At 40.1% G+C, this 14,118-nt stretch overlaps 1 protein-coding gene across 2 annotated transcripts in view; it reads right to left on the bottom strand.

The window, feature by feature from the left end:
* The window catches only part of LOC131258102 (putative disease resistance protein At1g50180), a 75,465-nt gene extending 61,605 nt beyond the window's left edge, over positions 1 to 13,860 (bottom strand). Inside the window, exons 1-5 of one of the 2 annotated variants that reach the window (XM_058259167.1) lie at positions 11,019 to 13,860; positions 7,109 to 7,529; positions 6,092 to 6,252; positions 5,223 to 6,005; positions 3,466 to 3,627 (exon numbers count right to left, since the gene is read on the bottom strand). In XM_058259167.1, coding sequence (XP_058115150.1) covers positions 11,080 to 13,767 — 2,688 coding nt within the window. In that variant the 5' untranslated portion in view covers positions 13,768 to 13,860 and the 3' untranslated portion in view covers positions 3,466 to 3,627; positions 5,223 to 6,005; positions 6,092 to 6,252; positions 7,109 to 7,529; positions 11,019 to 11,079. The remainder of the gene's footprint in view (positions 1 to 3,465; positions 3,628 to 5,222; positions 6,006 to 6,091; positions 6,253 to 7,108; positions 7,530 to 11,018) is intronic. The other variant, XM_058259166.1, reaches the window with a different exon arrangement.
* Positions 13,861 to 14,118: the final 258 nt, after the last annotated feature.

Here is a 14,118-nt window from a genome sequence, read left to right as displayed (position 1 = left end):
TGAATTTACGCAAGTAAGGTTTAAAAATGTGGTTCATGAGAGATTGGAAGGTTGCGGGGGCATTTGTGAGACCAAAGGGCATTACTAGAAATTCGTAATGACCTTCATGAGTTCGGAAGGCGGTTTTTGGAATATCTTCAGGGTACACCCTAATTTGATGGTAACCGGATCGGAGATCCAATTTACTAAAAACAATCGCACCATGAATTTCATCTAGAAGTTCGTCTACAATAGGAATTGGGAATTTAGCTTTGACTGTTTCCTTATTGAGAGCTCGATAATCCACACAAAGACGCCAACTGCCATCTTGTTTACGCACGAGGATCATCGGTGAGGAAAAAGGGCTTTGACTAGGTCAAATAATTTCAGATTTAAGCATGTCATTGACTAGTTTTTCAATTTCAGAATTTTGAAAATATGGGTAACGATAAGGACCAACACAAATTGGCTTAGCATTTGGTTAAAAGTGATATGGTGGTCATGGTCACGCTTAGGAGGTAAGCCAAGGGGTTCCAGAAATACCTGCTGAAATTGATCCAATAAGGGAAGAATGAGGGGGTTTGTATCCAACCAAGAAGTAGTATGGTCGTGAGATTCAAGAAGCTGTAAAACCAAACCCTTCCTGTCCCGTTTCAAAGCCAGACCAAACTCCTCTCCCTCCATTAGAGACACCTCGGTAGGTGTGATGCCCTGCAAAACATTCTTATGCCCAAACCAAGTAAATTCCATTCGTAATTTGTCAAAATCCCATAAGATAGGTCCTAATGTACTCAACCATTGGACACCTAACACAATATCACAACCCCCCAGCGTTAAGAGATAAAAATCAGTGTGATAAGTGTTACCCTGCATAACAAATGGAATATTTGAGCACCTGCCTTCACTTAATAAAATGTCACCGTTAGCCACCTTAACTTGAAGTCCGTCTGTTGGTTCTAAATGTAATTGAGCTCGTTGTTGAATTGATGAATCCATAAAGCAGTGAATACTGCCCGTATCCAACAAAATCACCACTGGATAGCCACAGACTTTGCCCACAATGCGCATGGTTTTAGAGCTAGGAGATCCAGATAATGCATGAATGGAAATACCTGGTACGGGCACAGCAGTGTCGGTGTCAGGGGTTCCAAAATTAGTGATATCATTCTCATTAAGAAGTTCCGTGCTGGGCTGAAACTCCTCATCATCACTAGGCTCAGTGCATTCCATAATAAAGAGGCGAGCAGATTTGTACTTATGACCTGGCCCCCATTTTTCATCACAGTTATAACAAAGTCCTCACTCTCGTCTTTCCTTCATCTGTATTGGTGTTAATCGCTGAACTGGAAGAATAGCCTTTTCCTCCTGGTGTGAAGGTAAAGTAACAATAGGCCGAGTAGGAGCAGAACCAAAACGGTTATTTTGGCGAAAAGCAGCAACGTTTTCCTCCTACATCTTAGCCATACCGAAAGCCATTGTAAGATTCGAGGGATTAAGCATACGTACCATAAAACGGATATCCTCACGTAACCCACTTAAGAAGCAACTGAGCTTGTAAGGCTCAGCTAATCCTTTGAGTTGGTTAGATAGGATTTCAAATTCTGTTTTATAGGCCTCCACAGTTGTAGTCTGCTGCAACCGAGTTATGGCTTCCATAGGATCATCGAACATAGTAGGGCCAAACCGTGTGAGGAGAGTTTTAGTGAATCCTTCCCAGCTAGTAATCCCTCTAGATGCCTCCAAATCCTGAAACCAAATAAGTGCCTTCCCCTCCATATGGAAAGAGGCCAAAAGGACCCTATGGTGAGGATTGGTCTGATGGTATGTAAAAAATTGTTGTGCGCGATAGATCCAGCCATGAGGATTGTCTCCATTAAACTTTAGAAATTCCAGACGAATCGCCCTAGTTTGAATGCCTCCGTGCTCCTCAAACAGTGGGTTCGCATGTGAAGTTGAAGCTGAGTTTGAATCTTCTTTGGACTTCTGTTGTGCATGGACCAACGTCTCCATATTAGCCACAACAAGTTGGAGTTGTTGGGCTAGACCATCCACTGCTTGCTGCAGTAGTTGTTAATTCTGATTTTGAGTCTCCTGGGTGGTACGCAATGATGCCACTAAGTCAGCCAGTTGGGAAAAGCGTGTGTTATGGCCCTATCCGTCAGCCATATGGACCGCGGCTCTGATACTACTTGTAAGGCGTGTGATAAAGTGAAATAGATAATCAGCCACTTCAAGGGGGCTAAATCCTCCAACACATAAGTTTCTGGAAAAATACTCTGATGCTTTGCATTAAAAAAGAGAATATAAATAGACTCTGACGACTAACAACACCCGTAATACTTGCTAACTTTAAGCAACTAACAACCCCATACCTCAGCACATCTCCTACTCATCCCAACAGACTTTAACTACTAACAATATTGCCTAAGACTCGGACTGCTAACAATACTATGCAGACTTATTCAAACATAACCCAATAACCAAATCAGAAGGCCCAAAGGCCCATAACAAGATCTAACCATAGATCACTCACCACACATGCTACGCTGCTTTGATAAGTCAGATAACGAGCTGCTGCTGTTGTTGCTTCTAAAATATCAGATACCTGCAGGGAGAGGGAGATCAAGAGAGAGAGAGAGAGGGTCGAGATCGGAAGAGGGAGAGGGAGATCGAGAGAGAGGGAGGGAGAGTGAGAGGGAGATCGAGAGAGGGTTGAGATCGGGCGAAGGAGATTGAAAGAGAGGGAGATTGAAAGAGGGAGAGGGAGATTGAGAGAGGGAGACGGAGACGGCGATTTCTGCGAAACGAGGGTTTTTGGGCTTTTGGGGTAAGAAAATGGTTAAAATCATTTGGTAGTCTGCGTCATATAGAGAAATGTGCCTCTTGAACCTTGTGGGGTCCACTGAGAGGTTTCTAACTGAATCCATTCCATCCATCTATTTTAAAAATGGCACAAGGTAACAAATCAGAATTTTGATAGGAAAACATACATAGATACATCCTCATGCTACAATTTGGAATGTCATCCAAATCTGCATGTACCAATCACCGAAGAATTTGCAGACCCAGTGGCCAGCTTCTCTATCAGGCCGTCTAGGAACATCTCAAAGAGACATTGGCTTGGACCACGAAATTACACTCCATGTGCCACCGAGATACGAAGGAAAGGCCTTTGAAAGCTTTGTGGTTGATCGCTGAGAGGATAAAATTATGCTTAATGCTTCCCACATCCACCAGACCAGACTGTCAATTTTTCTTGAGCCACCCTTCATTACAAAAGGAAGTGAGTAAAGAAACCTTCGAAAGGTAATCGATCCCCATGCTACCATTCTCCGTATCCATTCTCTCGCTTCATATGTGTGTGTTGTCACAGTCTATCATATGAAAGAAAGAGCCAGGAAATCAATCTGTGATTAAAAACTTTGATAATTACATGCTTGAATTTGCTTGCTTAAATCTCCAAAAGCATTTGAAGCATAAACTTACATTAAGAATAAAACAAGAGGGTGTAAGTGTCCAAGTGCCACAGTCCGTACAGCTGGGACCGCGGTTGGAAGATCCAAACTATTGGTCTTATAGGCCCTCCCTTGGATGGAAGATGCTCCAAAATTCTTACAGATTGAAGCTCCTAATCCCTCAATCAATATCCTACAAATAGAAGGTTAAAAATATACATCAATTGTCTAGGGAAGCTAGTAAAGCTCACCTAAAACTTATAATACCTTGATCCAGAAATTGAGCCGACTGCAAATTTCAGGTGGCCTAGAGATAGACAATAGAAATTGATGTTCTACATTCAATGTGCATGGATGGTCCATCACATTATCAGAGTAGCCGATTCTTTGTGCCAGGGTAGTTATACTCTTGGCTCTAACTAATGAGCAGCTTTGATCATTGATATGAACAGAAACTCTCTGGTCAAGCATTGATCGGTCCCTGAGCCTGGACTTGGGAAAATCGCTTCTACTTTGAAAAGTTATATTAAATCCAAACAGAAATACATTAATAGAAATCAAATATTATATATATCAAGTCATCTCACAGGTGCCAATATAGTTTCTCCTATAAATGAAATCTGTTATTGAAACCCAAAAAGTGATGTGATACTGTTCACACTACAACCTGAAAAGTGATTGGCCGAGTTCCAAATAAAACTTACATAAATTAAGAAGATGTGGAAGAGTCACTAATGTGGGAATTCTTTGTCAGTCAATTCAACAGCTGGGACTGGAGGTAGTCTAATTTGGTAATTGATACATAAAACACCTCAACATATGCTTCTGATCACTTTAAATATATTCCTAATTTTCGAAGATTGGTCAGATGTGATAAGCAACTGTACATCCAATTGCCAGTCCTTACATATCTTGTAGTCTTGAGGTAACTTATCTGGTCGAGTTGTGGATACCCTTAGATGAGATAACCCTCCCATACAAGCCCAGGCGTGCTTCACATGGAAATGTCTTAACTGTTGTTGCTTCCAATTGCACTGAGTATTTTGATGTGACAAACAGATGCTAAATATAGAGTTTGTAAATTGTGAAGATTGCCCATTGATGATGAGAGGCTTTGTAATCCAGCATTTGTACAACCAACGTATCTTAGATGGATTAGTTCACCTATCTCACTTGGTAACTTAAATCCTAAGCAATTTGAAGCCTCTATAAAGAAACTTCTATTACTCATTTTCAAACCTTCATCTTCAGGGATGAATGGAGCTAAACGAAGGTGCCAAGTGGAGCAATTTAAGGACGTGTACTTGCTTTTGGTATTGTGCTGAAACGCAATTTGATGGGCCGTAAATGTAGGCAGAGCATTGACGTTCCCACTACGAACAGAGGGCAGCAGTGATTAGATCTTCTTGCTCAAAAAACAAGTTGTTTCACTCCTCAATCGGGCACAACAAGGTAATACAAGTTTGTAGATATCCATTTGTTTTGAAACAGGCCCACTTGAGGTGTGAAACAACTTCATTTTTAGGCCAGAAGTTTTAAACAACGTAGGCTACTTAATGGAAGTTAAAGCTCTGTTCTTGCGCATTACACTATATTAGTGCACGTGGCTGCATTGTTGTGTAAGGCTCCACCCATTTGTGGGCTTAACAAACCTCATACAGCACTTATGCCCAGGTCTAAGAATCAGGTTGGTCACAGACAAGGTGAGCCAAACATATGTCAAAGAAATGGGACGGTGAGCATTTAATCTATATTTATTGCCTGTCTGATGATCAGAGTTAGACTTACCTGAATTTTATGTGCAGTAGAAGCTAGATTGTGGCTTGCATCTGGTAGACAGCTTTGATCATGCACCCATGTGAACTCCCCAGCGAAGCATTGTGGACCTCCTCAAAAGCCTACACACTAAAATAACTTCTTCTACTTTGAATAATCATATTACATCCAAACATAGACAAGGTAATACAGCTCAAGCATTACATCAACAACTTATCATATCGAATTATTGATGCCAAATGCCAACAGTCTACACATTCACTGGATAAAAGGCCACAAGAATGGTCACAGTGTGAGTGGAGCATTTGCCATCAACACTAGGAACATCGTATCATCCACACATATTTTTGTACCATGTGCACTAATTGTGTAGATTGAAAATCCGAGCACAATGTCCAAACTCTCGGTCATACAACGTCCAACACCTCAAAAAAGGAAAAGATTGGAGGAAGCCTTGCTAGGCCTACTCTGTAAAGAAATTTCTTCTTGTTTTAGCTTTCAACAAGCAACATGCATACATGCACACAGGAAAATAAATCAGATGGTACAAAAATTGTTTGTGTAAGTTGGTAAAATAATGAATAATAGCACATCATAGCATGTCGAAAGACAGGTAGCAAAAGCTATAGACGTCCTCGTACTGCAATTTGAAAATTATATCATCGAAACATCTTACCACCATTTTATGACAAAATGATCGTAGCAAAAGAAACCGTTAAAGGAAAATGGACTCCCGTGCCACTATTCTCCACATCTCTCATGTCACTTCGCAAGTGTGGGTCATCATAGCATCTCCTGTGAGAAAAAAAAAAAAAAATGTAAGTTACATGGTAGAATTTGTTTGCTTAAAAAGTATAAAATTAGTTGAAGCATCTACTTACTTTAAAACCAGACGAGATTAAAATAGGAGGAATTATAAGTTCCTATCTATTTGATTGAAGCGCCCTTCTGCAAACATTCCGTGCAAGTGGGGTTGTAGTTCGGAGATCCAGACTAATATTTGAGAGGGTCTACTACATATCCTAATCCATTGATCAATGTCCTACAAATGACATTTAGGAAAAAACTACATAAATTTTCTATGAAAATAATGGCGTAAATTTTGGATTACATTTGGTTGAAATATTACTAACATAAACCAAAATTTAAGCTTGGGATATGGAATTAATATTTTCATCCAATGTCAGCTTCAAAGGATAGGCCAACTTCAAACAAATTCAAATGTTTGATAATATAAATTAAGGTTTGCTACTCCCACTCAAATTTAAAGGCAACTATCAATAATAATAAAAAAATAGAAATTAAGGTCATAAGAAATAGACCTCTACATGTGGAAGCTTGCCCATCCACATGTGCCAATATAGTATAAGGGTGAGAGATAACAGCTTTCCATCAAATAGGCAACATTGTTTAGAACTTCTAACCAAAAAGTTGAAGTTATTTCATACCTCAGTTAAACATGTCTATAAAACAAATGGATGTCTGCAAAAACTGTTTTAGCCGAGCTTTCCATACTAAGGGCAATACTGATTACATCTTCTCACACAAAAGATAGGTTGTTCTGCTCCTCAATGGCACACAATAGGGTAATGGGGATTTTTCTAGCCATCCACTCGTTTTTAAAACAAGTCCGCCTGAGGTGTGAAACAAACTTTACTTCAAGACCAGAAGTTTTAAACAACATGGTCCACAATGGAAATCTCTGTTCTTGCAAATTATGCTATATTGGCATATGTGACTGCGGGTTGTTTTGCAAGGCTTCACCCACATGTAGGCTTAGCAAGCCTCACTCAGAACTTATACCTAGGTCCAAGAAACAGGTTGGTCACAAACCACATGAGCCAAACATATGCTCAAGAAATGGATGGTTATCAGCATTTGATCGGAGTTATACTGACCTAAAATTTGCGCAGCGAATGCTAGATTGTAGCCTGCACCTGATGAGCTGCTTTGACCATGCACCCATGTAAACTCTCTGGCAAAGCATTGTGGATCTCCTCCTGAGCCGACACTTGAAATAACTACTACTACTTTGAATAAGCTTATTACATTCAAATCCAGATAAAGTAATACATCTCAAGCATTACACAAACAACTTAGTATATTGAAGTATTGAAGATTAATAACCAAACCAAAAAAAAAAACACACACATCCACACACACACATCATCATGGTATAGTTTCAAAACATCATACAAATATCTCCAACATTTATGCATGAGGAACCCAACAAAGAAACCGTAAAAGGGAAATAATTTTTCATTCAGGACCATTCTCAACGTCCCGTCCAGTCACCTCTGCCCTGTCAAAGCTCGTCTCCTATAAAAGCAAGAGATTATATATTAAAAAAATAATTTTTTAAAAAATCTCTAATTAAAACGCAGCTTCTCCTATAAAAGCAAGAGCTTATATATCAAAAAAATCGGTTATTAAAACTTAAAAATAATGTGCTACTATTTATGTTAAAACAACTCATGAGCAGAACAAAAGTAATTGGCCATGAAAACTATCTTTGATCAGTTGCGTACAAGCAGCCAAGGTGGTAATCCAGACTATTTATTTGATGAATGAGCCCCACATGCTTGCATATTCGGATCATCCAAACAATCCTTTTGGCAAGCCATTCCAAACTGATAAGATGATGCTGACCATTTGATCAACGGCCTTTAAACAAAAATTAGTCCACAGTCCACATTTAGCAAGGAAAAGTCACTGATTGAATGAGTAAAAAAAAGTGAATTTATACTATAGTTCATCAAAGAAAGGTCAGGTCAACTAGATGGATGATTCAATTGTTCTTTTACAACCCATACAACCATCTGCGTGCATTCAAGCTGAGGATCGCTAGAATGGTTTCATCCAAAAGTTCATGGTAGAAGCATTTCTTCAGACAATTAACATACAGACTTCATATAAAAAAATAATTAAATACTAGAAAATTTAAAATAGTGAGGATCGTCCACAGGGGATCCATTGCCTTTCTTTATTATTGTTCCACGTCACCAGTTCTGACGCCAGCTGAGAAAAAGAAAAAAGAAAAAGACATACGTAGAAATATACGTATTTCCTGTTTGGTGTACACCGAATTTTTTTCTAAGGAAATCTTTTTAGGCGTGGATTTTCTATGGGCCCCACAGTGATGTATGTTTTAGATCCACACCGTCTATCCTTTTCACAGATCGGTCTAGGGCATGAGTTCAAAAACCAGACAGATCGAGATCTCAACTGGACCACACCACAGAAAGAAATGAGGATTGAACTCCTAACTATGAAACCTTCCTGGGGCCCAACACGAAGTTTATTTACCATCCAGACTGTTCATCAGGTCAAACAGACCTGGATGAAGGAAAAAACACAAATAGAAGGTTGATCTGAGCCTTCTGTAGCCCTAAGAAATTTTCAACGGTGAGTGTACAATTACCACTGTTTCCTGTTGTGTGGTCCACTTAAGCTTTGGATCTGCTCTTTTTTTTTTATTAGGCCATAAAATGATCTCAAAATATAGACGGTGTAGATCTAATACATACATCATGGTGGGGCCACAGAAGTTCCACACCTCCAAACACGTACATCCTTTCTTCTTTCCGAACCCAATCGGGTATCATGTCGGGTCAACCCCTAGACCGATACGGAGAAATGGATAAACGATGTGGATCTAACACATACATCATGGTGGGGCCCACCGAAGATCCATGCCTCGAAAGATTTCCTTTCCGTTGGAAGAGAAAAATTCGGCGTACGCCAAAGAGAAAATACATATATTTCCACGCATGTATTTCTCTGTTTGTTTTTTACAGGTGGACCAATAATAAAGAAAGGCACAGGATTTCCGTGTGCACAAATACGATCGGCACTCAATTTAAAATATTGGATGGATGCGAGTGGAGATAGTCTATGTGGACGCGGATTGCGTCCTACTCCGTCCGGGCAGGGCTCTGTGGGGCCCACAGTGATGTAAGTGTTTTATCCACTCTGTTCATAGTTTTTATCAGATATTTTTAAGGTATGAGCTAAAAAATGAGGAAGGTACATGGGTTAATTGAACTTCCACCGTTAAAACTTCTTGGGAGCTGGAGAAGTTTCGGATCAAGCTGATATTTGTTTTTTCACTTCATCCACGTTTACATGACCTTATGAATAGGTTGGATGGTAAGCAAAATATCATGGTGGCCCTTTAAAAGGTTTCAACGGTGGATATCATTATCATTATAAATGCTAGTAACTTTATCAACTAGATTGAAGAACCCAACATTGATCAACAGTATAACCGGTTTTGCTACAGTTACTGCAAATTGGTCGATTGAGACCTTCTTTCTAGTATGGTTTGTAAAACCCCTTTTATTTACCTGTAACCAGTGGGGATTGAAACTTAACTAAGGCCAACCATGAGGCTTATTTTCCATCTTACATGTTCATAACATCACACATACTTGGATAAAGTTAAGATACAACTATCAGATTGATTAGAGCCTTATGTGACCCCAAGAAGTTCTCAGCCGTAGCTTCAAATCCTAGTGTCTTCAGTGGTGTTGTCTATTTTAGCTTTGGATCTGTATTTTTTATGAGTTCGTATCCTACAAAGATCTGCAAAAATGGATGGACGGTGTGGATCTAAGAAGCACATCATCGTGGGCCCGAGTAAATCTCACACCTCAAGAAATCCTTACTGTGTGGTGCAGGGGGCGGATTAGGTAAGACCCGGCCTGACTCAGGACTGTGCAAACCTTACCATGGGGCCTACCTTGATGTGTGTATTCTATATCCACTGCATCCATCCAGTTTTTTCATATTATTTTAGAGCATGATACCAAAAGTTAAGAAGATCCAATTATCAGGTGGACCATACTCTAGGAAACAGTGGTGATTGAACACCCTACCGTTAAAAATTTGTTAGGGGTCACCTTAATATTTCCGTAGTTTTTATTTGTCATCCAATCTGTTGATAAGTTCATGTAATCCTGAATGAAGAAGAAAAACAAATATCAGCTTGTTCCAAAACTTTTGTGGCCCATTAATGGCAATCACCACTATTTCTAATGGTATGGTCCACCTAATAATTGGATCTGCCTCTTCTTGTTTTTTTTTCGTGGATAATGCCTTAAAATGATATGGAAAAACGGAGAGGATAATGCGTACACACGTCAAGCATGGCAACACCGTAAGGGCCGCACTTCCGTGTGGTACAGAAATTCAAGGTTGAAAGAAGCAAACAGGAAGCATTAACACGTGGAACTTCCCCGCCCCATCATTCAGTGGGCTCTGATCAAGCTAATATTTGTGTTTTCCTTCATACAGTGGCATTACGGGGAGTTTAGATGGCAAATAAACCTCAGTGCTTTTTATGCTGTTGTATATTTGAGCTTTGGATGTGCTATTTTTGGGCTCATTCTTTAAGTATAATATGTAAAAATTGATGGACGGTGTGGATCACATTAAAAGTCATGTTGGGTAGCACGAATCTATTTGGGAGAGTGAAATCCGGCGTATCTTGTTTGCTGGAATCACCGGCAATGACGTGGACAAATGAGAAGCTATGGCACTGAATTTTGCCATGCCTTCATCACATACTATTGGCACTACAGACTATAAAAGGAAAGGAGAAGCTAGCATCAGATTTTCATAGTAACAATTTAAAGCATTTAAAAGAATAAATTACTTTAAGAATATAATTGGAATTTAAAATTCAAATTCACGAGACTATATGTTTTTTTTTTTTTGGTCTAAGTAATTGCACACAAAAAGGAAAAAGAAAAATGATTTAGTATGGATTGAAAGGTAAATAAATAAAAGAGGGGAAAAAAGTCTCACCAATTTAGCTCTCGCTTGAAGAGGAAGTGCCAGTGCTGCTCCCAATACCTCGCTAACCACGTTAGCTTATGTGGATGGATGGTATGTGCCGAATCTTATGCCAATCCTCTCCCTCGTTTTCTTGGAGCCTTGCTTTTAATTCTGGATTCATTCCCCACAGCTCCAATTTCTTGAGGGTACTCACGTGTTGCAGTCCTTCCGGAAGCTTCTTCAATTCCGAGCAGCATTCGATCCGTAAATGTAAAAGATTTGGCATAGATTCTTTCTCTACTCTCCACTCCTCTAATTGATTTAAACTTTCAAGATGTAAGAATTCGAGTCGAGGAAACCCTTGTGCAGAGCAAGCCATTTCCGCTCCATCATATGAATCAAAGAGCAATCTGAGAATGCGAAGGTTTTTCAGCTTCTCCAACGTCACCAGTGGATCTTGATTTAAATGGGTGTCTTTCAAGGTGAGCTTGGTGAGGTTTGTTGGGAATTCAGTAGACTCGGGTAGCTTCTCTAACTTTCCAACCAAATGCAGTTTACTTAACTTGAGAAGACGTGTGAAACGCAAATTCGATGGTATTTGGACTCCCTCCACAAACAAGGACTGGAGGCATTCCAATTTGAGAATGGATTCACACAATACATCAGCATATGCTCCTTCATCATCTAGACGTATTCCTAGTTTTCTAAGATTGGTGAACTTTCTCAAGCAACCATGCATCCATTCACCTGCATTTATGCCTGATAGAGTTTGGAGGTTGCCAGTCCGGTCGAGTCGTGGATGCCCTTTAATCGAACCCCAACTGCTCTTCACTTGGAAATGTCTCAACTGTTGCATCTTCAACATTACGCTGGGTATGTTGAAGACGTTCTCAAAAGTTGTTACAATTAATGTTTGTAAATTTTGAAGATTGCCCATTGATGATGCGAACCCATTAAAAGAATGGATGGTACAGCCGATGTATCTCAAGTGGATCAGTGCACCTATCTCACTCGGTAGCTTTGTTATTACTAAACCGTTTAGATCTAGCACCCTGAGCAATTTACTGCCTCCATAAAGAAACTTCCCTTGTTTCCTATCGAGCCACTCACCATATCTGGGGTGGATCAACACAGATCGAAGGTGAGGAGTAGAAGATTTTAAGGGAGGGTACTCATTTGAGGCACTAATATAGTGAATTGCAAATCGACGGGCTGTGGATGTGGATAGATCAGCATCCACATTCTCATGAAGAATTTGGACAAAGTTTTCTTTCTTTGCTTCTGATATGCAAAGATCCCGCAAAAGATCATGAATACGGCAACTTTTAATACCCTCACTTGAACTTTTGTTAGCCACTTGAATCATATTTCGCTGAATCAACTCTTTTAGACAATCTAATCCCACTTCTTCTAGCGTTTCATCCCCTCTTTGTTGCAGTAACCCTTCTGCGGTCCACAATTGAATCAGTTTCTTAGCCCGGAATTCATAGTCCTCTGGAAAAATGCCCAGGTAGAGAAAACATGGTTTCAAGTGATAGGGAAGATTTTTATAGCTTAGAGATATTATGCTGGAGATTTTCTCTCCTCCCTGGACAAACTGCCAGGTGATGCTTTTTCGTACATTCTCCCACTCGCTTGGCTCTTTTCTTGATAAGAGCCCTGCGATAACAACGATCGCAAGAGGGAGACAACTGCATTTTTCCACAATCTGTCTTCCTAACTCCTCCAATTCCGGAGGGCAAATGCCACCTAGTCCTGGGAATGCTTTCTTGCAGAACAAATCCCAGCTCTCTTCATTATTTAGAAATCGCAGTTCATGAGGCTTGCTTTGTACATCTGCATATAATGCTACGTCTTTGTTTCGTGTGGTGATCACGACCCTGCTTCCCTTATTATTTTCTGGGAAAGCATGCTTGAGATTATCCCATGCTTCGTCGGTCCATAAATCATCCAATACAACCAAGTATCTCTTGTCATTAAGATACTTGGAAATATTGTCTCTTAACTCATCAACCTTCATTTTCTCCACACCCTGGATCATAACATTACAGGATTCTGCGACTTTATGCAAAAGATCTGCCACAGCATACTCTTGTGATACAGAGATCCATGCATGGGAATCAAAATGCTTCTTAACACTCCCAGTGTTATAAAGTTTCTTAGTAAGAGTGGTCTTACCGAGACCACCCATTCCTACTACAGAAACAACACAACGTCGCTGCTCTCCCTTTGTCAACCGCTCGACCAATTCCTCCAAGTCATTTTCAAAACCAACGAAATCTGGTTCTGGAACATTAGGAGAAGTGAACCTCCATTCTTGGAGGCTTCGACCGGCAGAGCTCGTACCTGCTTCCTGGCCTATATTTGCAATTCCATAAGCCAACCTACTTTCGGAGATCTCACGGATTTTATTCTTTATCCGTTTGATCTCGGAGCCCACCTTATGGAGAGCATTCCACTCACTGAAGATGAAAGCGTACCTTTTAATGCGACCCACAAATCCTGTTTGCCTCAAGCGTGCTATCTTGAAGACAAAGGTGTCGATGACGTCCTCAGCATCATATGCAACATCTCTCACTTCTTGCACCCAGTTCTTCACTCTCTCATCTCCTTCTTCTTGTTTGGTGTCTGCATCTTTCAAGAAGCATCGCATCCGCCTAAATTCTGCCTCCAGCCATTCGACTTCATCGCGAACCCCGATTAAGAAACGGGCTTCTTTAATGAGGGCGTCACCAAGATTTTTGAGAAGGTTCTCGACGACGAACTCAACAAAGGCCATATTTCCTCACTCTTTTCTCTCACAGCAAAGAAAGGGAAATTCAGATGACAGCTTTCTTTGTCTTGTGTCCTCGTTGCCTTTCATTCTATTTATAGACGCCAACTTGACCTGTCACGCGACAAACAAGTCATGGTTTGTTGCCAGTTAATGCTATACGTTGTTGTTCATCTGATGAATCTCGACCACAGATTTAATTATTTAATTATTATTATTTTATTTTTTTTTAAGCCACCGTAAGCACTATCCCAACCGTCTATCTGTGGCCTCTAAACAGATGGTAAATCAAATGAAATATCAACCGTCCTTATTCTTGGACGGGGATTTACTGGCTTTCCAGGAAGTTCTTGCACT

This window comes from Magnolia sinica, chromosome 10 (genome assembly GCF_029962835.1).
Source record: "Magnolia sinica isolate HGM2019 chromosome 10, MsV1, whole genome shotgun sequence".
Taxonomy (NCBI): domain Eukaryota; kingdom Viridiplantae; phylum Streptophyta; class Magnoliopsida; order Magnoliales; family Magnoliaceae; genus Magnolia; species Magnolia sinica.
Note: the sequence above shows the minus strand (reverse complement) of the source record. Positions and strands in the feature narration are given on the sequence as shown.